This window comes from Scophthalmus maximus, chromosome 20, assembly GCF_022379125.1.
Source record: "Scophthalmus maximus strain ysfricsl-2021 chromosome 20, ASM2237912v1, whole genome shotgun sequence".
NCBI classification, from domain to species: domain Eukaryota; kingdom Metazoa; phylum Chordata; class Actinopteri; order Pleuronectiformes; family Scophthalmidae; genus Scophthalmus; species Scophthalmus maximus.
The window spans coordinates 13,974,739-14,001,019 of NC_061534.1; the positions used below are offsets into that span (position 1 = coordinate 13,974,739).

The following is a 26,281-nucleotide window of genomic DNA, read 5'->3' on the forward strand; positions in this document are numbered from 1 at the left end:
AACATGACGTTCTGCAGTTCTGATTTGATCAGCTGGACTAGAAGCCCACTCTATACAATTGTAACTTAAGGCCCTGTCACACCAGAGAGCTCAGCAAAGTATCCTTGTGACATAAGTGGTACAAGATACCCGGTGAAATAGGATACTCACAGGGCTAGTTATATTACAACAACGCTTGCAGTATAAAGACCAACTTTATTGTCAGACAGATATGTTTTGGCTAGCCCTCATCAAGGTCATCCAAACTACCATAGCTGGAAAGCTAACGGCTACATGCTACCAAACCTGGAACATCCTTTCACCTCTCCAAGCTTATTTCCATTTTATGTGCATTGTGCTGTTTACACCACCTGACCTGTTGTCTTGTTTGAGGATGAGACATTTCATTCAATAAATAATTTGAACAGAAAAAAATACAACAACAAAGTTCCCAGCTAACTAGGTTTACACTGGATTGGGTAACAAAGCTAATAAACTATGAACGCTTTGTCGATTCAGTCAGCCAGTTTGCAAATGGTCTATTAATTAGCATATTTTTGGGATTCTGCCATTACAGGTCAGAAACATTAAAATCCTTGACACAAGGGCATCTGATAAAGAGATGGATGGATGTAAGGAGATGCAGACAGACATATACAAGTCTTACAGCAATCCACATTAATTGCCTCATCACAAGTTAAGATGCGCCTGTTAAGAAAGATCTCTAACAATGGTGTGAAGTTAAACCACATCCTCTGGAAAAAAATATTGTGAACTGCTGATGTTGTTTCAACATAGAAAATATTGAAATAGATGAGGTTTTGAAGTTGTTGCTTGGAGAAAATATATTAGGATTAATGTGTTATCCATCTAAATAAGTTAGTACTTGATGGATTTGTCAACTTAGTGTGAGAAAAACCTTTTTCTTTCAATTTTCATGAAAAGCATTTGAATTCACACAAAACTTAAATAATCATCAATCAAGCAACACAATCATAAAAAGCATGGCTTTATTTTGTATTTCTAAAAGGAGAGCCAGACTCAGCACCTTGCAGGGCTATCCCTTCTTTATGAAATCAATAAAAAAAAGCAATGGTCAGTGATCAGAAATGTCAGATGACATTCTTTTGCAAACAGTCATTTTCAAAGACTGGTGGTCAGTAATTCTCTCTCAACTCAAAATCACAGCATACTCATCATTGTGTATATCTTCAGCTATGTACACAAAACTTTATAGGATGTGGAGCCCGGATAAACCAAGACTTTCATTTAGGTGTATGATTAGACAGCAAAATGTGTTTTTTTAGTTTAACACAAGGTGGACATCAGTCATACTTCAGCCTCTCTCTGAGCCAAGCGTTTTTGGGGAGAGGCTGAGTAATTACTGTCTATTCTAGAGCAAGGGATTGGCTGTTGGCTGGCCCTCTCCCAGTTGCCCTGGCAATGCTGCCCTGTTATTGATAAAGTTGATAAAGAAATGCTTGGGCATGCACCTGACAGATTAGACCTGAAATCCCCGAGGTAGGGAACAGTAACAGCCCGATGGCATGCAGGGGACAGATTGTCCGCTGACGATCAGCAGCTCAGGAAGTTGAGCTCCAGTGCAGGGACTGGGAAGAATGTCATTTTCTGCTGTCTGGTTTTTGATAGCATTCCAATCAGTCACTTAAGTCTACAAAAAATAAAGTTCCCATCATGTATACAAGAGTCTGTGATGAGGACTGATCAGGTGTAAACAAAATGAAGACATGTGATCAGTCTGTGTTCGATTTGTAAAAGCTTTTCTTTTAGCGCTTCATTTTGGTGCAGTCATCTGGCTGCCGTATCCCCTGTAGTACAACAAAAAAGACACCTTTTGAAAAGTCGGAAACATTTTATAGTTTTAAATTGAATATTCCACAAATATCTCCATTGTATCTCTGTTAAAAAATGTGTGACTTATAACAATAGATGTGTTATATATACTGTAGTTAAAACGAAAATCACATCATATATTGAATACAATATACAATTAACACGTGACATTCAACAAAAGTATGCACATTTAAAAAGCAACTTCATTTTGAAATTTGTGTAAAATCTATTTGAACCGCCACAGAGCCTTGAGCAATAATGAATCCATATCACATGTTGGCGGGAATCCAATTAATGTTCGCCAATCTATGAATTAGATGTCAGATCTGACAGTGCCCTCCGGTTGATGACTAGTTTAGTAATAGTGGGTCTTAGGCATGACTATTAGAATTCTGAGATGGTTGCAAAATATGCAAATATTATTATATCATATATATATCAAGTAGTTTCAAAGCATAAAATAGCACTTTATACAATTGTGACACTCGGCACATGAGAGAGGAATGAAAGGTGAATTTGTTTTTTTTGTTTCTTTTTTGTTATGCAACCTGACCCTAATTCAATTTCCTTGTCATTTTTTGGTAACACTTCACAAAAGATGCACAATATCTCAATTTATCAATGAATAAGTATAACATAATATCACAGTCCTGTGCAAAGTTGTCAGTTATGTGTATTTATGTCTGACTGCACTGGAATAGCAATCCACAGTCGTGGTCATTAAAGGGGCAGTAAGAGATTCTGAAGCAATACACGTTTTTGTAAAAAATGCGTCCGCGTCCGTTGGTAACGCTTCTTGGAAATCGAAAATGAAATGAGGTCCCAGACTAATATGCATTTGAGTATTAGTGTGGCTACTCCAGGCTATGTCTCCATGGCAACCACCACTTTTTTAAAGTGAGTGTTTCACTGTTTGACGAAGAAAACCTGAGAAGTTTGTGTTAAAAAACATAATCTGCAAAACATTTTATAATTGAGCTTATAAAAACCCCAGCAACTGGAAACACTCTTTTAGCCTTCAAAATAAGAGCAAAGCATGTGTACTTAATGACAGAAGCCGGATGTATCGATTCACAACTGATTTATGTTCTATCACCATTCAACAACATGGCAAATCAAAGTACTTTACATAAGACCACAGAAAGATACTAGGCAGTATAGGGACACATGGATATCCTTCATTATATAATAAAAGATGGAAATGTGATCAAATGGAACAAAACAGAATAGAAAAAAATAAAAGAATAAATGCAGTGAGATTTATAATGTAATATATATAATATATATATATGTAAAACAGCCACAGATTTAATTAAAGAAAAGGCAGAACTATAAAGTAATGTGTGGTGCACAAAAACTGGGCACTGCATCTTGCATTTTTTTTTAACCTTGGAGAAAACTGTCCAACACCTGACACTTCTGGGAGATTTAAAATGTAGCTGCAGAAAAGAAAGATATTTTGACCCAACGTTATTTAGAGCATTACAAAGCAAAAACAGCAGTTGAGCAAAATTAAAACAATTTAAGCTATAACAACTACTGGAACCACACTTCAGTGGTCAGCTCTCATCACATCAACGGTTTTAGTTCTGTTATTCAGTGTCCAAACAATTTTACACATAAAAGCATCAACAAGAGATAAACCTTGTGAACCTTGAGTCACATTACCATTTGTATAAAAACTCTCATGTGGAGAAAAAGTCAGTGGAGGTGAACGAACATCGTCACGAGCAGTGAGATCCAGCTCGGCCTCGAAAAACTACAAACAGCAACAGAACAATGAACGAGGAGACGTCGGAGTACCGCCCACAGTGTTTGATTGGCGGCTGATCTCGACAATGTCACGACAGCAGAGAGCTTTGAGCAACAAACATGGAGATAGAGGGAGTTAATGGTTTGATCACGGGGTTTAAACTCACTGCTCTTTAAATGACTCAAGTCTACTTGAGTTTGCAGAACTCGGCTGTGAATCCTACATCGTGAAGACAAACTCCAGCGCAGAGAGGCTGAGTGAATGTGGTCTGGACTCTGTGGAGGAGGGTCATGGTGTCGGATGAAGTGAATCTGTCTCCGTTGGGGGCGTAAAGCCGTTCTTCTCTCAGTGCTGTCACTTTTCTGTTTCTTGCAGATAATGACAGTCGTGTGTTTGCCGTGTTTGGATCCAGTGTGATTTTCTGTGAATATTGTAAGAATTCAGCTCTGGTCGCGGGCTCTGGTTGTGACGGCGAGGGGTTGCTGTGCAGAAACCAGTTGCGGTCCTCTGTGTGCGAGAGCTGCCTCGGTTCAGCGTCTCTCCTCTTCAGCCTCGGCTTCGCCTCTTTGACTCGACTCGCCTCAGCTTTCTGCTGGGATCTGATCTCCTGCTTCCCGTCGGAGCTTCTTTTCTCCGCCAGATGGGTCCGTTCAGTGAAGAGCTCATCCTTCAACAGCTTGTGCTTCCTTAAGCCAGGTACATCATAATGGGGCTGAAGGTGTTTCTCGCAATAAGAGGCCGAACAAACCAAACAGGAGCTGACAGCTTTCCGTTTTGTCCCAGTGCAAACATCACAGGCCACATCTTCAGCTCCAGCAGGGCAGTGATCAGCAGAAGCATCTTGGAGTCTAGTCTTCTTCAGCTCCTCCATTAAATCAGCTAACATGGTGTTTTTCCCCAGGACAGGCCTCGGTGTGAAGGTGTCCCTACACTGAGGGCAGCTGTGGATTATCTCCTCACCCTCTATGTCCCAGAGGACTTTAATACAGCTCATACAGTTGCTGTGTCCACAGGGAATAGTCACTGGATACACCAGTAGGTCCAGACAGATGGAACAAGCGAAGGTTTCCTCCTGCAGCTGAAGTCCCCCCTGCGCCATTTACCCTATCAGCGACGAACGACCGTATGAGTTTCAGTGTCCTAGAAGTGGAACTGTAGTCTGAGCTCTGATCTCAACAACAGCTCTCAAACTTCACTACATGTTGCTCCCACCCATCTTCAAACTGCAGAGATGATGACTTGTTCCAGCAAGAGGAGCCCTGTGTTACTGTGCAGTTTTAAAAAAAAATCTTTCTTTGTTTTCTTTTCAAACACAAAAACACAAACCTCAGCCTGACGGTGATGCAATGTGTGTGGGATCTGCGGGTTTAGAGATGCTTCCCCAGTTTCTATAATCTAATAACTTGTTCCAGGAAGAGGATCAGCCTGAAACAAAAAAAAAAGAGTTCAGGTAAATGCTGTAAGCGTAGAAGCATCGATGTGCTATGAATGCGATGACTGCAGATACCTTAAATCAAGTCTAACTTAAAGGTAAGTTAGACTTGATGCTCATCAGACAGACAGTGGTCATCACTTTTTAAGAAAAGAAAAACTTTTGCGACTGTTACGCCCCTGAAAAGAAGTTATAGAAAGAGGGATGTGATGGCGTCTCCTCAGCAAAAAGTTGTGCAAAAATACAAAAATAATGAAACATTTTACAAATAAACATCTACATGTTGTTGTTCAGAGTGTACACACCATTTTGAGTTTAACTTCTATGCGCAATATTTCACTTGAGACTAATTCAATTCCTCACTTCTTTTTCACTGAATTATTGGTGTGAATGCTCACATGCTCACTAACCCCAACACATGAATTTCTACAAAAAAATAGGTTTTGGCCCATTTTCTCCTTTCCACATTTTTCAACCTACAGTAGAAACTTCATTCAAACATCAAAATGTTCAGCTCAATATAGAACATTCCGGCTTGTATTCAACTTTTTCATAACTGTCGTACTTTTCGAAATATTCAACGTTTACCCCTCGTTTTTTTTGCTCCATTGAAATGAAAGGAGGGAAATGTTCAGAATGTAAACATTTTCACACTTTTTGTGCTTTTTCAATTCTTATCTACTCATTCATACTTTCAGCTACAAAGTCCATTCAACACTTGTTGTTGAAAATGTTCCAGATCTTTCAGACATTCAAGGTACCATTCAACTTACAAATCGCATTTTTCTTCTCTTTCACACAATGTGACTATGGAAGCAAACAGCCCTAAACTTGCCAGAGGAGTGCCAACCAACTGCCACATGGCAGCAACATTAAACTGATCTTAATAATCTCTCCTCAACTCAATCTCATTCCCACAATTTTCTATCTTCATATCATCACTTTTACAGGATTAGTTTTCTGCTTTTGGAGCAGATGGGTGATGTCCCCAGTTTTATCTAGCACGCCTTATATTTCTGCCAAGAGTTCCTCAGACATTCTGCTTGTCTTTCCAGGTGGTGGTCTCGGTCCGGTTTTGTTTTTTCAAATGTGGTCAAGTAACTCAGTGTTTCATCTCTGTGTCTGCTATAATTCAAATGGGATCCTGAGAGGATTCACTACCTGTTATACAGTGTACGATGAGATCACAGGTGTGTGCCTTTGATCCTTCGATCATTGCATCAACAGGGATGACATTTGCATCATACTGTAATGTTTTAAGGAATATTTTTACAACTTATTTTATTTTATTGAACTGAAAAATACAACCATACACCTTCTGAATTCCACTTCTTCTCTTTCACTGAACTGAGACCAGCTTGATTGCCTTGTTAACTCATTGTAAAACACACTTCATTCAAACTCAACACTCGACAGAAACAAAATAAAACTGTTGAAACTTCTTGGCTCGTCTTTCTTAACCCTTTATTCACCGAGTTGAATATGTCAACATATTCTGGCTCTACGTGCTGTTTTTCCCCTTCTGCCTCTCTATTAATTTCTAAGAAGCGGATAGCACTCGTTCTTCAGAGGCACATCATTAAATGAGCAAAATTACATGGCAAAAAATGTAGTGACCAGCAGGACTGAGCCATCGGTAATGGCTTAGTTGGCTGCGGCGCAATGCAAAGCACGTTAACTGTATATAAAGTAAGTTTATGGCAAATGTGGTTAAGACTGAGGGCTGGGCGTTTGGCCATCATTGGATTACCCAAGATGCCATCATTGATTGACAGGTGTTTTTCTTGTTTCTCGTCTTTGGTGAAATGACCAATGACCCATCAGATCTGGGGTGGCCAATGAGATTTCAGGGATGACCCTGTCCGCCACAGGCCAACCCCCTGAAATCGCCATTGTGTGTGGACAACAGCAAATTGCGCTGGCCAATCCATCATACTAAGCTGAATTTATCAAGGCTGTAAAAGAGTTTGTTTTGATCCGAGGCCCCATGCAGTTTACCAACATGGCCGCCCGAGCATCCCCATGAATTGTTTACAGGCCATGGCTGACTTGTATTAGAGCAATGGTGCCCTTACAAACCAAACCCAAATAATGCAACCGTGCAATGGTTTCACGTTTGATACCAGTACAAGATGCTTCAGGCACGATTGTTGATAGTCTTGAGGGATGCGGGGCGCAGAGCCAGGTGAAGGCCGGGCATTTGTGGCGAAAGCAGCGAGATTGCAGGTGTTGTGTGGTCTGTCAGGAGGAGCCAGTGCTATCCGCCTGTGGGTGTTGATTGACAGATGGGTAAAATGGTGAACCCTGCCTGGAGAATCCCCGCCGCGTGATGGATGGAGGTGTGACTTGGGGGCGCTGGAGCACATTTGGATGCAGGGTATAAATCTGATTTGACTGAGGAGGAGCAGGCGCATATTCTGCCAACAAATGTTGATCCAGGACCATTTTTTTTTTTTATCTTGCATGTTTCCGCTCCATATGTACGTTTATCCATTCCAGTCGAATGTTATAGGAAGTTATTTGTGTGCTATTTTTAACCATTTTCTCACAAATAGCTACATCACACATGGCCAACATTTATGTTTTTACTGTCAATGGGACCAAGGTGGAAATTGCTTTTATTTTCCCCCCATCATCCAAAACATGTACAGTAACTGGGGCTGAGGTTGGGTAGTTATACTGTAAAACATCACCTGTGGACCTTTCAGTTGTTTTTCACTGCTTATGGAAAAAATAACGGCTTGCAAAATAACATCGCTGGCAACATCACTCATGTTTCTCTTACTCATCATGATATTAGTCCCATCCAGCGATCCCCTCCCCCATCCATCAGTTTAACCACCCTGACAGACCGCTGTTTTCTGATTGCATGAGAGCCCTCGGGCTATCCATTAAGTTTCCTATCCTCAAACTTGAATGAACGCACAATCAATATCAAATGCAATAACAAAACTTCACTAGCGGGGTGTCACTTATTTATTTTGAATCATATGAAATCATATGCTAAACAGTCTCACTTGGAGCTGAAGGTTTCTCTAATTCACACTTAACTCCTGCTGACGCTGTTAAAATATATACACTTTCATGTCCGGATCTCTGAAAGCTTGGATCTTTTAGACTTCTTCTTTTTACTCTTTAATGCTGTTTTAATGAATGAACACTTCCTGACATGGTGAAAATCATAAATGGCATTTTTTGGGCGTTGGTTATGCTAATTTGCTATCCTCATGCACGCTCGCTCAAATAAGCACAGGTGGCATTTATTTTGTTCACGCACGTAAATTGCACATTTGTCTGAAGATAGAAGCGTTTGAAGAAATCCAACGCGCTCTGTTCGTAGGAACTCACGGTACGAACAAATGTAAGGGAAATTTAGGGTAAGAATGCCAACATGTTCTTGCATGAGGCCCAATGTTTGGAAAAAAATGCATAACTCAAGATCAATGCTTTAAGACTCAGTATCCTTTAATGGGATGATGGGATAATGTGAAATCTGTTGGTATTTTTTTCAAGTGTCTATCTATCCACGGGATTTGACACGGACACTCGTCATAACAAATCCACAAATGTGCTCCTTCCTGATCTTGTCAGCCCAGACAGAAGCCCCCTCCGCATGATCGCTTTCCAACAGTTCACCTGTCTTCTGAGTGGGACGGAGGATGTGCCTTGATCAGTCGGCGGATGGGGATTCCCCAGGCGCATTTGAAAGGATGTGGCGCAGATGAGGCAGTTTTTTTATTCATTTACACTTAGTGGATGAGGGATTTAACCATGTGGAAAAGAAAACACGACATTCACCACAGTCACGTAAAATTGTTGTTACATTTTGCACAAGCCAGCCGCCATGGTTTGGGTCAGAGAGAACATCATCTGCCATGCATGTTGTCACCGTTTTCCACCTCATCATTATGCGATTGTCATATCTGCCTTTACTAGTAGATTCCTGGTACACCCGTATTACAGCATTTCCACACTGGAGAGATGGGACTGTGACAACAAGACGAATCACTTCCAAGCAACCGACCTCTTGTATCGTGGAGCTCTGTTCCCCCCTAGACCCCACCGATGCCCCTCTCCCCACAGGGATCCCCAGCAAACCAGTAGGAGTGACATGTGCAGCAACGGGGACATGACTGTTGCCTAATGTGACTGATCAGCACGAGGATCGATCCCGGGTCACTGCAGCAGACAGCAGGTGTTTGTTCCCGTCCGGCCTTGACGTGATTTCTCATTCGACATTATAAGTTTAACAGTTAAACTGTTGCCTGCACATATACAGTTACATCACAGAACACATAATTCAAGCATTTCCACATTACATAACACATGTCCAGAAGAGATTAAACTAGCTCTGGAGTTGTAAAGCTTAATGCACAAATCCTCAATTCAACAAGCTACACTAAATTCTAATGCATCAAACTAAATATGAGACCACAACATAGATTCAGTATGTAACATCCCAGTCATACATTTTTTTATCCTCAAATATCAAGATCAATCAGAACCTCCACACTTTGAAAATATTCAATTGGATTTAATTTAAAAATCACACTTATGATATCAGTTCACTTAAACCGTTTTTTCATCTTCTAAATTGTACTGTTGGTTTATCTTTTTAATATCATTAATATCAATTGTAAGGTTAATGATCAAATATTGGTGAAAAGATCACTAAATGAATCAAAGACACAATAACAAGTTGCCATTTAATTGTAAAGTGATTGTTATTCATATTGGAGCTTGTCACACCGTGGCAGGATCATGTCACAATGGCTTTGCTTTATGTAGTAAGGCGTTGGACAGGATTTGCTTGTCCCTCACTGTGTCCATTTCTCGCCTCGCATTTTTCATGTTTGTTTGTTGTGTTCGCTCCCAGCAGGACTTGTTGTCACACAGGAATGAACTTTGGCCTCGCACAAGTTTCGGCTGATTCCATGTCGCCCTGTGACACGCGACCGCGAGCCATCTGTGTCCTGCCGCTGGTGTCAGTGGTGTGGCAGGGATGAGTGGCCGTGTTGGGACTACTGAGCTGGATTAAACCGGATTCCTTTGAACTGGAGTCCGCTGCGTTGTGTACGGTGGCCCCGAGAGCTCAAACGATGCAGCTTGAGAAAACAAGGCCAAAAATAAAATGCAAACACACAAAATACGAGCAAATTCTGAAAACATCACCAGCAATTTGACAGGATATGTATTGGAAAATTCATACAACACAACGAACTACAGAAACTGTGTATTTGCAAGTTGTTGAGCTCTGAGGGCAACAGTAATTAAAGGTGTGAAAGCAGCAACAGCAACATTAAACTAAACAAGCATCTGTCTGTGCACACCTTACCAGTTTCGGATGATTTTTGCACAACTTACACATTTCCCATATGCAGTATCAACCAAACTGACTTCTATATTTCCCCTCTAAAGTCCCTCCCATGCAAGCCAGCACAAATGTTTCTTAGTAGCCGAAAGAGACAAATTCATATCGTTTAATTTTCGAAGAAGGTGACCCCTGTCTGTGCAAACCACCATTTAGTTGTTGTGTCATTGGATGCTGATCTAGATTTGCAAATCGCCAGGAAAGAAATGTCATTTTAAACTGCATTGTCATATAGCAACATAAATTATATCCCTATCACTGATACAACAGGCACACTGACTGACAGCCAGACGAAAATCTATTGTATGACACACACACCTATGACCGTGGCTGCATTAAAAATAGACAAAAGTATTGTAGATTGTCAGTTTGCAATGTCTCTTATCACCAATTGGATTTGTGTACGATCGTATTCAAGTACGTGTGATACTTCTGCCGAGACAAAAAAGCGGGTCAGCTCAGCAGCCTGCTGTATTTAAAAAAAACAATCTTCCCTGGGTGAGTGAAAGTGTCCTCGGTAACCATATCAGACTTCCTGATTGCCACACTTACCGTGAAGATCTAATTGTACCTGCTGCCAAAGCTATTATTCGGGGAATACTGTGTGATGAGGCCGCCATGAAAGTTGATACAGTGCTTTTCTCCGGCAAAACAGTAGCCAGGGATGTCCACGAGACGGCACGGGACATTTTATTTTGAGCTTTTGGACGAGGTGAGAGCCAGCTCACTGCTCCTGAATGACAACACAGAGGTAACTGATGCTGCACCGCTGCTTGTTTTGCGAGCGATTTCTCACGTTTAGAGGCTACTCTCCGCTCGAAAGCTTCATCTATGAAGTTGTCACATTTTGTGAATATTTGCGAAATCACACTTACTTAAACGAGGTATTCGATTTTTGGAGGATCAATTAATGCCCTCCACGTTTCCCCCCTGATAAAAAAAAGTTGTAACGATTGCCGTCAGTCCTCCGAAATTGCTCTCAAAGATGTTTGAAATGGACGAAGGACACGTTGCTCATCGCTTCGTCTCCGCATTTCAGAGCATTTGCAGCGTCCGTGGTAATTTCCCCTGATGACTCTTGGTGCGTGATCTGAGGGTTGCCCAGATTAGTCGCGCTATTCTCCGACTCTAGTTGTTTGTCCCTTCATCACCACCATCATCATCTGCTCTCCTCGAATGGATCAGAGCAGATTGGATCCGGCCTTAATCGGAGATATCCACATTGCAAAGGCAGCTGCTGGCTGACCAAGAGGTTGGCGCTGCCACCGCCTTGTGATGACCACGACAGCTGGTGGGGCACAGACTCGCAACGCAGTGTTTGGAAGACACAATTGTCTGTCTGATCGGGGTTTTTTTTGGCATTGTGCACAGAATTTGACTTGTGTAATCAATCATAAACCAAAAAAAGAACCATTACAGGCGTAGAATTGATCACAGCTTCACTTGGCTTTTTTTTCTGGTCTCCATACATTTAAATTGCGCGATTCTTTTCTTCTCGTTTGCCGTGCTTTCCTACAGATTCTCGTCTCCCCTCTTCCTCCAGCACAGATCCTCTCTTGGAATGTACTGCAGCAGATACTCACAGGGGCGAAAATCTGGATGGATTACAGGGTCTAACAGATGCTGCTGCTGCTGCTGCTTCCACCAGCCATGGCGGCTACCCCAAGATATGCATGTGTGCATCCCCTGCCCAGTCTGTGTGCCAGTCACTCGAAAGCTGCAAATGAGAATAATAAAAGCTCACGTTAAGGAAGAAAATCCGGCTGTTCTTTTACTGCAGAAAAGCTCCCAAAGATAGGATTCAGAAACAGACTGAGTAGTCATTAGAATTCTCGGTTGATTCAACATCCTTTTTATTCTTTTGGACGATCGCTCCTCCTCTTTCAGTGCAGCTTAATGCCTCCTGCAAGTCGAGGCTGCTGGATGGAGAGAAAATACAATTACAAAACTCTGTTTCTGATCTTAATACTTTCATCCTGAGCCCCTTTCACCCAGCCCGCTGACAACCCAGTCCAGCCAAACAATTTGCGCCTATCCGCTGTAACTCTCCCCCCCCCCCCCCACACTTCTGCTCTTTTGTCTGTTTGGGAGAAATAGCCCTGTTGACCAGTGAATTATGTGTCAGCCTGGCTGGAATTTCTGCACAGCGAACCTCCTTGTTAGGACTTTCCTGAGGCTCTGCCAAGCGCTTCATCATACTGAGGGAGAATACACACATTTGAATCAACACGCAGAGACTAATTAGAGACACGGTAGCTCATCCATATTCATACTAGTTTACAGATGTAGGATGTAGAAAAATGGGCACATCAAATCTTCACCGTGCCGCGTTTACGTCTTCTTTACCCACCGACAGACTCACTGAGACAGCAGTTAACAGTTCTTGTCCTCTCTCAAGGGTACAAGTTATTTTATCTAACAAATATGCGGAGAAGGCATGACGCCACCGCAGGAATGGATTGCCTCTGCATGCTGGAATTACACTGTGCTCTGTTCCAGGGGCAATGGTTTGGAAAATACTTTGTCTACAGTGTGAGAGAGGAATAGCTGTTTCATTGATTTCAATACACTGCATGTAACTGAACAAACAACCTCATTTCACTATACAAAATAAGAAAACTGAGAAATGAGATGCATATATTCTCTCTAATGCAATGTATATATAATTATTTATGTTTGATACGGACATACAGTCGGTTTGTTGGCCATCCAACTGTATTAAATACATCTATATTTTTGAAAAAGATAAAATTGATACATTTTAACTGATCGTGGTCTGACACTGAAATCACAAATATAAAAGTATGAATGAGGATGGTTACATAAAAACGTTTGCTTCCTTTTCCGAGTTGAAAGTTGTACATAGGAGTCAGTCTCTCTAGAATCTGCCTTCTGCATGAATAATGATGTCACAACATTTCATGAAGCTCTGTTGGTATATAATTAATATAACAGGTTACACATGACATTTCCTGTGAAGGTCTGACACTGGGGGCGGGTTTAACTATGGCAGCACACCTGCCGATTACGCCGCAGCATACATGAAGAACAAGCGATGAAAAATACTTTGCACAATGTGAGGCATAGTTATTGTCTTTTATACTCCGCTGCGGGATATAATCGAATGGCATATTTAATCTTCTCTTAACACAAAATCATCACGTTTTCATTACCACATTAATCTTCACGAAGATGCAAAGAAAATGTAGCAAAAGTCAATAAAACTGTTAGCAGTTGCATTTCCTTTCAGCACTGTTGAAAATACATATTTTGTCTTTTAAAAAAAAAACACCCTTGGGGATAGAATATGACAATAGTAGCTAGCAAACAGCTTGAAAAAGAAAAATAAGCACTCTCCCCTGCAATGAACCAATCTGGCTACATATTGTGATTAACCTTCATATTGTGCTTGCCTGTACTTTCTTCTACTGTCAGATGTATTGTGCATATTGGGATGAATTCAAAATCTTCAGACATTGTATGTTTCATAACAAATCCCAAGAACTAGATGTTGTGTCCTGCCAGTCTGATGGTAAAATAAAATATCATGTTATTTATTTTTCTCGTATGGATCTGTATTGCATGACGCCCAATAAAGCAACATCTGACTGCTCGTTCCATGTGTGTGTATGTTTAGGATCATCTTGAGTTGGAGGAGACATTGATGAGCAGATCTACCGGAATCAAAGATTTATATTCATATTTACATCCCGAATATAGGGAGAGAAGAAAACAAGAGGGAGACAGAGAGAGGCTCTCAGCAGAGACCAGTAACACCTGTTAAGTTTATATGAACAGCTGTCCCAGTGGCAACCTCTGGGATGGCGGTAAGCCCGCAGGCTTTCAGGGCTGAGTGCAGTTCTGTTGTAAACATCTATAATATATGCGCTGAAGGTGTGTCTCAAAGCACTGATTATAGTCAGCAAAACATATGTGTGGGATAAATCTGAGGTTTTCGTCCAGCACACATCCTCTAGTAGCATGCATTGATCTTTATCTGGTCTCATTTCCCTCATCTTTGATTGATTGAGTTAAATCACAGTATGGCAGTAGTGCGGCTGGCCGTCTTTAAAATACTAATTGTATTAAAGCTCTTCTATCACAGAGACAGTTTTGTGCCCAATGTCTCCGCAGCATGAGTCATTGCAAGCTGTCACTCATGAAGAGGGACAATTGGAATTTAACACTTCTGCTAATTCACTCAAATAATCATCTGAATAGAAATATATGATCAATATTAGGCTTCAAGCCACTGTATATTCTTAAGGTTAGCATGAAAACAAGTTGCCTATTTTGACAGTGTTTAGCAATGAAACTGTCAAGTAACTGTTTTCTTCCAACTTGGACCTATGCCTTCACGGGTTAATTGGTTTTGACCTTGTGCCTTTTTGAAACTCAAGATGCAGCCACCAACTCCCTGCTTACCATATTGAGAAGTCAATCATCCTTGATACACTGTAGGCAAATTTGATTAATTCCCCATGTAAACGATGAGCCGTCTCTGTGATCCCCTCACGTGTTTACCTTTCCACTTTGAGAAACAGTGTGAATGACAGCCCAACCTCCTGCCAAACCACCTCCTGTTCATATTGAGTGCTAATGCATATTTCAGCCATTATTTAATCAAGTGTATTTAATGAAGACATTGGTTTGACTCAGAATCACTGGCAGTGGCTCATGTGTTAAATGTTTATTTTGGTCAATTGGTCGCTTGCACTATGGCTGCTTGCTTGACAGACATGTTTTTGTGTCTTAACTTGCACCTCTGCCTCACAAACTGTTCCCAAATGACTCACCTTGACTCACCAGCAGTGACTCATCAATTACAAAATGCCTCCATAATCCTTATCTAGCACATCCATTCATTGTAAACTGCCCTGAAATGTTTTCTTTTGTTTCTCTTTCTCCCTCCATCAACATGGTCTTTGTTCCAGTTATTTCTTTTTCCTCCTGTTTCTGGTTATCTTTATCCTTGTTTTTGTACTAGAGCTTGTTTAAAAAAAAAAAAAAAGTCTGGGACCACCTTCTTGCACTCCACTGTATTTCGAATCCTATATTTATTGTATTCTAAATGCATGCACATAGGTATCCTCAGAGAAAAAAATGTGTATTTGAGCACAATAGGGAAAGTCTGCTTCAATGCCCCATCATTCTCCTGTGGAGGTTCAATCAGGTGTGACTCATTGTGAATAAATCCTTGGAGGACAAATGGAATTCACAGTGAGACGTCATGCTGACAAGCCTGTCATCTTCTTCTTCTGTAATTGTCCTCCCATGTCTCAACAGGTCAGCAGAGACACAGCTGAAATGTGTATTGTTGCATTTATATCTCCCTCCTATGTCCATGGAGGGAATGTGAGGAAAAGATTTCCGTGATATCTTTACATAATCGTCATCTAAGGCAGTGGTAATAGAGCTTTGTATTGTATATATATATATATATATATATTTTTTTTTTTCCTGACACAATACCACGTTGCTGGTCAGCACCTGTATTTCATGTGGTTCACTTTTAAACGATTCCAACAATTCACTGACATCATTTCCATTTGTTTTACGATTAAATACTCAAACCCTAAACCATTGGGATTAGACTGTATTTTAAAGTTCAGTGCTCAACCCTACCTTTTAGCTCTGTTTTGCGCTCCTCCAACTTCCAAAGTGAATGCATTGACTCTCTTTTGCTCTTTGGCTGCTAAACGGCTTTACTATGTTCACCAGCTAGTAGCTAATTTAGTTTGTCATGTCGAGCAGAAATTGTACAGCTGGTTTTACAGCTTTTTTCAATTTTAAAGGGGCAGAAAGCGATTCCAAAGCAATACATGTTTTGTAAAAATATGCAAATATTTCCTCACCGCCAGTTAGCAGTCTCTTTTATGTGTGTGGCTAAACCACTCTGTAGAGCTGAGAGTAACTGTGGAGTCAAGTGATAATACCGTGGGCTTGTCATTATGGGGGCCCCATCTATCCATCCATCCATCCATCCATCGTTTACCACTTTATCCATTTAAGGGTCGCGGGTGAGCTGGAGCCAATCCCAGCTGACATTGGGCGAGGGGCGGGGTTCACCCTGGACAGGTCGCCAGCCTATCGCAGGGCCACATATAGAGACGGACAACCATTCACTCTCACATTCTCACCTACGGTCAATTTAGAGTCTCCAATTTTCCTTTGGACTGTGGGAGGAAGTCAGAGAACCCAGAGAGAACCCACGCATACACGGGGAAAACATCCAAACTCCACACAGGCCCTGGTTGGTTTGAACCGGAATTCGAACCCAGAACCTTCTAGCTGTGAGGCGAAAGTGCTGACCACTACACTTTCAAATGATTGAAGAAAAATCTAGTGTTTGGTCAAGCAATTCTTCACGTTATAGCATTCTTCTCTTCAGCTGTTTACCTTTATGAATGCAACAGCCCCTTTAATTGTGTTCATTTGTGATCTAGACTTGGTAGATTTGTCTCAGAAGGCTAAAATGACTGACAGTTGCAGTGGCGGCGTAAAGCCTGAAGTGGTTTTCCCAACTTAAATTTTTGTGTTTTATTGGCAATAGCTTTAGTTTCTCAGTCTTATGAGTACCATGGTCATGTAGGCATACAATTAAAAATAATTCTACAACTAATAATTCATTCTGACCTCATTAAAACCAAGTTATTCATGTAGCACAGTATCAAAATGCTAACTATTCCCAAATACCATTAAAAAAAATGACAGCATTACAAAATAATGAAATATTTAGATAGATAGATAGATTGATAAATACTTTATTCATCCCAAGCTGGGAAATTCTGGTGTAGCAGCAACATGTTTCACACAGCACACATTAAAAAATATACGAATTGCCCCAAAAAATGTAAAATTAAGAATAATAAATTCACAGAATTTACATGAAGACAGTGGAACAAGGTCTATCTGTCAGCCAGAGGTGAGGTGTTGTATAGTTTGATGGCTTGTGGTAGGAAAGATTTCCTGTAACGGTCGTTGTGACAGCGAAGCTGAATCAGACTATTGGAGAAGGAGCTCCGCTGTCTGTCCAGTGTGAGGTGGAGAGGATGGTCCGGGTTATCCATGATGGATAACAGTTTGTTCATCGTCCTCCTCTCCACCACAGCTTCAAACGCGTCCATCTTGCAGCCTATTACGGAGCCAGCTTTCTTGGTCAGTTTGTTCAGTCTGCTTGTGTCGCTGGCTCCGATGCTGCTCCCCCAGCAGAGCACAGTGAAGAACAGTACGCTGGTGACAACAGACTGATAGAACATCTCCAACATCCTGCTGCACACTTTGAAGGATCTCAGCTTCCTCAGGAAGTAGAGTCTACTCACCCCCTTCTTGTACACAGTCAGGCTGTTGGTTTTCCAGTTCAGTCCGTTGTCGATGTTGACTCCCAGGTACTTGTAGTCCTCCACTGTCTCCACCTCCTCCCCCACAATGAAAAGGGGCAGTGAAGCTGTTCTCCTGCTCCTGAAGTCGTCCACCCTCTCTCTGGTCTTGTCCACATTCAGCAGCAGGTGATTTGCTCCCGCCCACTCCACAAACCCGTCCACCAGAGCTCTGTACTCTCCCACCCAACCACTGCAGAGTCATCGGAGAACTTCTGCAAGTGGCACAACTCAGAGTTGTACTTAAAGTCAGTGGTGTATACGGTGAACAGGAAAAGAGACAGCACAGTCCCCTGTGGAGCTCCTGTACCACTCACCACCATGTCGTACAAACTGCGGCCTGCCTATCAGGTAGTCAGTGATCCAGGAGACAGTGCCGCCAACACCATCCAGATGCGAATGGGCTCGCTGCAGCAGATAGATGACAGCGTCGTCCACACCCAGAAGAGGCTGATGTAGAGGGTCGAGCTACGACCTCACCTGCGGCCTCAGATGGGCCTCCAGTGAAGAGTGAAGAGGATGGAATATGGAAACATGTTTTAATGCGAGATGAAAAATGATTTATGCGCCGATTAAAAAGAAAATGCTGTGCTAAGCGGCTTTTGAAGAGAAAGAGTATCAGTATGAGAACAGTGTGTTGAATTGTAGAATCTATCTTTGCAGCAGTCCTGGAGGCTTTGAACGAGTTGCCAGCAGGATTGACAGCTGTCAGGGATTCTGAAGAGTAGATAAAGAAGTAGGTGGCCGGTATAATATAAACCAATATCGATGGGAAGAAGCATCCGTTTTCTAAATCTCGCATCCTGTTCAGGGCTGTTAGGAGGGGAAAAAATCTCCCTAAAGATGTATCTGCTAACTCAGAGTGAAAAGATGGCACTTGCTGACAGCTTTGTAACCCTCCTGTAAAATCTGCATTTTCAGTCAACATTTCTCTGAGATGAGATTTTAGCAGTGCTTGAAGGTCACTAACAGAAATAAGTAGCACTCCTACGAAGGGATTTGATTGTTGTTACTCAATGATTCACTCATTGTCCAAATATTACTCATTATGAACAAAAAACATTTCTACTTGTCTTTTCACCCCTCCAGGTCAAATACAAGTAAGGCTAAACTTAATGCGACGAAGGGGGCGGAAGACAGACTAAGTAATTGACGCATTCGCCCAAACACTAAAGCAGTGTCAAAAAATACACTTTTGCTTCTTGCTTTTGAAAGGATAATTATTGCTCACCGATGATTAACGGCAGGAAATGAGTCATGAGAATGAGTGTGTACCAAAAAAGGCTTTTTGTTGAAATACACAATACGTTACTTTTACTGATGAAGAAAGGATCAACTTCTTTTAACGAGCAAAACTTGTAATCGAAATGATCACGGCAATCAATAGAAGTGGCAGTCAGCAAAAAAGTGCTGTGATCCACTGCGACCCTCTGTCCACTCCCATGTGAACTGTAGCACATATCGTCTGAGGCAAGTGTTCGATCGCCTTGAATCCTGCTGTATTCTGACATTGGCTCACTCTCAAATTAAGGGGGCTTAAAAAGTTTGCAGACATTTCTTCTCACATATATTCCCTCCAAACCATGACAAACCATATACTATTACGATAACATTCATTTTATCAGTCACTATTCACTAAGTGCATTAATGACACCTACAGACGAATTTGGTGCCATGCATACAATGAGCCCCTAAATGGCTAAACGGCTCCCACAATGCGTATAAAACTTTATTCTTTCATTATTGTTGACCTTAAGGTTTACCTAAGTGTTATGAAAAAAAACCTAAAAGCTTCTTAACGTTAGCCATTACACTTGTGCAACTTGATTACAGGAAAATCCTTCCCACTCGCCAAATTGTTCTGCATGGTTGATGTTCCCAGCATTTAGGCTTTCATAACCGTCGGTCAAGAGACTCAGGAGTGATTTAATGAAAAGGTCAGCAACTGATTACGCTGACCACTTCCTTCACTGTGGAAGCAGCAGGTGGTCAAAACCTCTCTCCATCTCTCACCTCTCGCCGTCTGCCTTTTCCGTCTCGGCTCTCTGAGGACCTTCCTCTCTCACACTCTGCCTACAGCTCGCTCAGATGTTACCCCCCATGTTCTTTCGCCAGAGAGCTTTATTTCTATGATGGCTTATGATCTTATGATGAATTGAATTCTAAATGTCTTCCCTCTATGGATGCCTCGGATGAATCTATCCATCTCTGTGTATCGCTCTCTTGGGTTTGGGGTGCCTCTGCATTGATGATAATGGCCCGCAACTGTGCACCATCTGAGGGTAATTATTACCTCTGAAATTTATACTAAAGCAGACGCCCCACCTGACAGGTCTTGACAGTTTCGGCTACTTATTGTTGCTGTCAGTGATATATCCGGAGCAGGTGTTTAACAGGCCGGTGAATGCTACATTATGTGAGGAGATTATTTTTCTATCCTTGAAATGAAACTAGGCTTGGAAATAAAATGGTTTGAAAGATGAAAAAAAGAACATCCTAATCGGAGGCCACACAATAAATACAGGCATCAGTCCCAACAGTGATCGTAATGACAGGATGTGTCTTTGCTTGTCAGTTTTAAAGTATAGAAGAAGTGAAAGTGAAAATCATTTTAAGAGCTAAATATTCAGTGGTAGCTGTGCTGCTTGAAATTCGCAATCAATTATTTATGACACCTCACTAATGTGTAATTACATTAGCAAAATTATTCTGGTAAATTATTAAGGCAACATTTGCATTTTGTTTGGCCAACCCAACCCACATACAGATTGGCTTCCTGGTGCTACTTCCACATCTGGACCAATAGAAAATCTGGATTACAGCCAGGATCAGCCCAGATGCGGATGTATGTGGGCCATACTCAGGTTGGACATAATGGGCTGGAAGCTTTCACCAGAAACAAATTGCTATCTTGGCAGTTACTCAACAGAATAATAAATAATTAGTAGCTACAGTTACTCAGCCCTGCTTCATCAGCTTTAAACAAAGCCCCAAAGCCTCGACACTTACACATCTGCAATGCCACACGTTTTGTGTTCAAACACATGGGAAAACAGAAAAAGTAGAGCTTACGATTTTGCAGTCAGCGTCGGGTCAGAGGTATTCACCGAACATCAACAGGTAGCCCAATGTTAGTGCCGGTGACTGCACGCAGCATCTTTCCACAACTCTTGTCCTCGCGGTGAACCTGTGTCCCCACAGTGAGCTTGTGTCCTCTCAGTGAACTGTAAGAAGACAGCAAACAAGGTAACTCCCAAATTGTCAAGGTAACAGACCATCGCTGGGAGTGGCAACTGTGATGCAATTACCGAATTCAGATTAGCAATCATCTACACTACCCCATACTGAAAAGTGCGCAATAACACACTTTATCAAGTTTGTTTGTTCAGCTTAATTAAGTAATGCATTACTGAACAACAGTTTCAAGAGCAACATTGTCAAAGGCACTATACAACCTCAAGGCTTTAATTTAGTAATCGACTAATAATCGATTAATCGATTAACTGTTGCGGCTGTATCTGAGACCAACAACACAAGAAGAAGAAGAATGAGGTCGTCGGTCATTGGTTCACTGCTTGCGCATGCATATTTTCACGTCTCCTTGAATTCTTAAGAAAACAGGCGATCAATGTAACATGTATTTCGTCATTAAATTTTAATAGCATAAAAATGCTGCGTTTATCTGCAATCGGGTTAGTGTCAGCGTAAGGGTTCGTTCAACCTTTTTTATGAGCTGTCAAAATTATGAATAATTGATTAAAAATAACAAATAATCTCTTCTTTCGCTTTTCTGCCACCTTTAAATATCTGCCAGTGTCAGGGGAAACGGAAGTAACGAATCTATTGTACAAGCAATCATGTTGCGATCTCTTATCGTGCTGTAGGTCTCTGGGGTTCCCAGCCAATTGTATGGACTGGCTTTTAACCATGTCAGCACTGTCACGAGAAACAGCTCTGCTATGATGTCAGAGTCTTTTTTAAGTCAACTTTTTGTACTTTTATTCATTGATTTACTTTTATCTATTTGTAATTCATCAATTTGAGTTTCTAAACAAACTGCTGAAAAAAAGTTAGTGGTGTTTGAGTTTGTTGTTAGTATCAGTCTGCAAAAAGACAGTTATAATATATATAGCCAGTCATGTCGCACAACCATATTTGCATGTTGTTGGTGATTTAGGGGTCTGTAGCAAGGCTACTTTGGATGTAATCTGTTGCGACTCACTGAGCCATTTAATGTGACTAGGAGATAGGAGAATGGAACATTTCAACACTGTCAAAGACATGGTGAAATGAAAACTATAATAAGAATAGCTCGTCCCACTTAGAATTGTTTATTGAACTTGGAATATAAAAGAACAATCCCTCTGTAATTATCACATTACCATACCCTTTTATGTTATCTTCCTTCATTATTATGTACTCACAAATAATGGCAAAACTATAAAAGACTTTATTTTTGTCTTTATTCTTCGTGGTTGGACTATAGTTACAAAGGTCAGAGTCTCAGCCGGGGACAACTCTAAGTATCAGCTTGCCTTTTTTTCCCTCTAGGTGACCGCATTACCTCTGATGCCAAAAAAACAAAACAAATGCCTCTGCTGCTGCATTAATAAAGGCACTTCCTTTCGAATCGGAGCAGGTCCCTCTGAACTGCTCCACTGCTCTTTAACCATTAGGAGGGTCAACTGCAGAGAGCCAATGTCACCATGGGGGTAAGGAACAAATACTTAACTTGACCCCAGTCCTCATGAATAGATCAGACTTCCTATTAACACATCAAAAATAAAATGTAATTCTGTGCAATAAACTCTTCAACAGCTCAGTCGAACCAAAAGCTAATCAGCAATCTCTTTGAAAATTTGAAAGCAGATCTTTTTTTTACCAACCAAAATACAGACTAAGAGCTGGTTAACATCCTGCATTCAAAATATGAAGCACTGTAAAATGGGGATGGGTCAATAGGCTAATATGAATGCGACATTTATTTTATAGCACAGAAAATGAAACACCCTGACAAACACCCCATTGACATCAGGACAGCAGAATCCCTTCAATGCTTCCGTCGCAGACTGAAAACTCACCTATTCAGACTGCACCTTACTCCCTGAATTTATTACAAAAAGAAATAAAAAGCAATTGAAGCGGATTTTTGCACTCTTTTGATTCCTGCACTTTTGGGTAATATCTATATGGTTGAATGCACATTTTGTAAGTTGCTTTGGACAAAGGCGTCTGCTAAATGAATGTAATGTAATGTAAAAACACTGTCAACATTTTCAATACTTGAACGGTCACTAGGCACATTGTTCAGTTGCTGTGCTGGAGTACGACAACTCAAATCTTGTACGGTGAAGCAGCCAAGGCAGGATTCAATAAAATACTAGCTTTCAATTCAGTATATCAACATATTTCTCCACTCACCGAACACATGGACTTTGCAGTGCATACATTGTTATGTTCACCTGGAAGTATCAGAGGAGGTCAAGCCAAGGTTACCGACATTTGTCTTAGATATTGATCAAAATGTGACACTGGGAGGTGAGAGGTCAAAGGGTGACAAACTAAATCAAGGGCAAATACTAACAGTGACCAAATGTGGGGAGTGCGTCCCGCCCCCCGCCCCCTAAAAGACTATCTAAGGGAGCAGTTAGGCAGTGTGAATTACACTGAAGTTGGTGATGTGATATGGGCTCTGAGACCAATTAGGTCCAAGGCCGCAAGGCATCATTGAATATGCCATTGCCGTTTCTCCAAAGAGCAAGTATCAGGTCAGAGAAAAACAACATACATGACCACACACACACACACAAACGCACACAGGAATAAATAGTTTTTCTAACCACATCTAAGATACATTATGCATGATTTGTAATGAGGTGGGGTGATTCAGTGGATCTCCAGTGTAGCCTGTTTCTCACCTATATGTGACCATATTTTTTTTTTCTTTTCAGCCAAGGTTCATGCATTATTTTACTAGGAGACCATATTACTAATTCAACCGTTGCGATGCTTCACAGCTTGTGATATTGATCACAGAGTATGAGGCCCAATTGCTCATCTAAAATCATTCCAGCAGAGTGAATTTCTCACCGTCGTAGGCATGTGAGCTGATTTCTTCAGGTGAAGTGCTGTATCACATTGTAGTGTAAGTTGTGAGAATAACAGAAGGCAGATAACAAACTCACTTGTTTTGGAAGAACATTCAAAGGATTCAGACAGAAACACCTGTTTCCTTCCCATGATTAAACTTTTTTTTTCCCCCCAGAAAAGGAAAGGTGCTGTACTAAATTCACACTGTTTATTGATGCTCTTAGAAAAAATTGCAATTATAAAAATAATCATTCAAAGGATACATATTTTGCATTATTACCTAATTAATGACATTCCCAAGAAGTATTAAAAACAGCAGTGCAACACTGCAGTTTATTTTGAAGAACCCCCACATACCAAATTAATCCACAGATTAAAAAAGTCCCCAATAAATTCACAATTTCACTGCTTTGCTACATTTGTGTCCAGGTATTTCAGAAAAAAAAACATTTGAACCAAACCATCAGTATAACCAATGTATTTTGACTGAGTGCCATAGACCAGGTAGGGAAGTTTTAGTATTGAGACAAACTGTCTTACTAATTCTTACTAAAAATATTGTTATGGCAACCGTGGTGTTCATAGTGAGATGAGTGGATACAGGTGAACAAGCGGAAGACAAAGCTGCTATCGCGGTCTGCTTCCCATGTGAATTTCTTCATTGGACTTCCTGTTTTATTTTGAAAACAAATGTTCCCACATGTTTCCTTCCTGTCCAACTTCCTGTTTTTGAGAGTTTTCCCTCCTTTTTTCTCTTGCACCTGTGTCTCATTAGTGTCAATTAGTCCTCAGTGTATTAAAACCCTTGAGCTTCCTCCTTTCAGTGTAATGTTTGATTGTGTGCAGCAGCGTGTTGGCGTCTTGTGTTTTGCCCTTTGGACCTTTGGACCTTTGGACCTGCTTTTTTTTTTTTTTTTTTACCTTGGTTTGGATTTTTTTTACTCATACTTTTTGGACTCTGAACTTCTGCCTGCCCTGGTTTGCACTACCCTTCCTGGTTTTGGACTTGGGCCTCGCCTGTCCCACCTACCTGTAAGCCTACTCCTTTGTTATTTGAAGAAGCTACTAAACTGTACTCTGGTCTTCTGCTATTGGTTTCTTCCCTTGTGTCTGTTAGCACACGGGTTGTGTTACATGTGCATCATTTACAAGAATACTATTTGATGATAAAGGAATCTTTGTGAAATGTTTCTCAAGTCAGTGGGTGGTGGTTAGTCACTTGCTGATAGAGCCCCACCGATTCATTGTTTGACCGATAGTATAGGCCAATCTGAGCCTTTCACAGACATATTAGTATATGTGTTTATGTTTTCAGATATTTACTTTTATTTTACAGAATAAACAATGCAGAAAAGATGCATTTTATGTAAAGTATTTTCAAGTTCTGTATATTTGGTTGTGTTTAGATTTCTTCTTTTTTATAGTTTTATAATAAAGTTTATGGTTAAACTCTAAAATACCAATTACATTTCTAAGTCATATAGGTTTAATAAAGACATCTTAGGAATCATTGTCATTTAAAAAAAAATTGTATACCAGTATTTGACATATTCTTTACTCCATAATATTGGTAACATTGGCCCCCAAAAATCCATAGCGATCGGGCTCTACTTGCTAATATGCTAACATGTTGCGCATCTGTTAAACAAGTGTTCATGTAGTATATTGACACATTAAAAAAAAAAAAAAAAAACCCGGCTGACATTAAAACATTTTTCAGATGTTTAAATGTGTTTCATATGCTTGAGTAGTTTTGATTTGTTACAGCAGGTTGCAGCCTTTCAGGAATGAACCTTTTAGGATGCCATGTTGTTTCATAAATATTCATACACATAAAAACTGCCCTTGAGTTTCACTGGCTCCATTTTATTCTTTCACAGTCCCATTAGATCAGCTGCAGCATCTTATTACAAAACCTATTTCCGCCCATCACAAGCCAACTGATACCTTTTGAACTGGAGAGTAAAGCTTTGATGCCGCAGTGTTACACTGTACTGGGTAGATATACAGGTTTAACTATTTAGTTCAAAATAGAGAACTTATAGCAACAAATAAACTCTGTGGAGTTATCCCCTAAAAGTTCAAAATAGTGCAGCATTTCAGGCTAACAGAGGCCTCTTCAAACTTGAGGTTGACAGGGATGGAGGGAGATGGTTTAAAAACGAAATTTGGAAACTAGACTTCAAGTGACTCACCGCATCACAGCTGAGCCCACTGATAGGGTTTATCATCACAGGCCACATGTGAGTGTTGGACAGGTGTCTAAGACGGGTCAAGCTTCATAATTATCTCAAGGACCACTATGATCCACTGAGGCCCACTGTGTGAATAACGTTGGCCCATCGTCCTCTCAAGTGAAATCGACTTTCTCCCACACAGTCTGAGGCCCAGCTGTATCCGTGATCATGGGCCCATCAGCAACA

The 26,281-nt window shown here is 40.9% G+C and overlaps 1 protein-coding gene across 4 annotated transcripts; it reads right to left on the reverse strand.

The window, feature by feature from the left end:
* Positions 1–3,047: 3,047 nt before the first annotated feature.
* On the reverse strand, positions 3,048–6,137 carry LOC118285512 (E3 ubiquitin-protein ligase RNF135-like). Of its 4 annotated transcripts, none has more exons than XM_035609201.2 (3): positions 5,792–6,137; positions 5,094–5,197; positions 3,048–5,011 (listed from the first exon to the last, which is right to left on the reverse strand). In XM_035609201.2, the coding sequence occupies exon 3, from the start codon at positions 4,683–4,685 to the stop codon at positions 3,774–3,776; it is 912 nt and encodes a 303-aa protein (XP_035465094.2). In that variant the 5' UTR covers positions 4,686–5,011; positions 5,094–5,197; positions 5,792–6,137; the 3' UTR covers positions 3,048–3,773. The 4 variants fall into 4 exon arrangements, with proteins under 4 accessions (XP_035465094.2, XP_035465092.2, XP_047185420.1 ...); XM_035609199.2 differs by having other exon boundaries at positions 5,324–6,137; XM_047329464.1 differs by lacking the exon at positions 5,094–5,197.
* Positions 6,138–26,281: the final 20,144 nt, after the last annotated feature.

Excerpts from the sequence above, each read along its gene's own strand:
- LOC118285512 (XM_047329464.1), bottom strand. The coding sequence starts at position 4,685 with ATGGCGCAGGGGGGACTTCAGCTGCAGGAGGAAACCTTCGCTTGTTCC.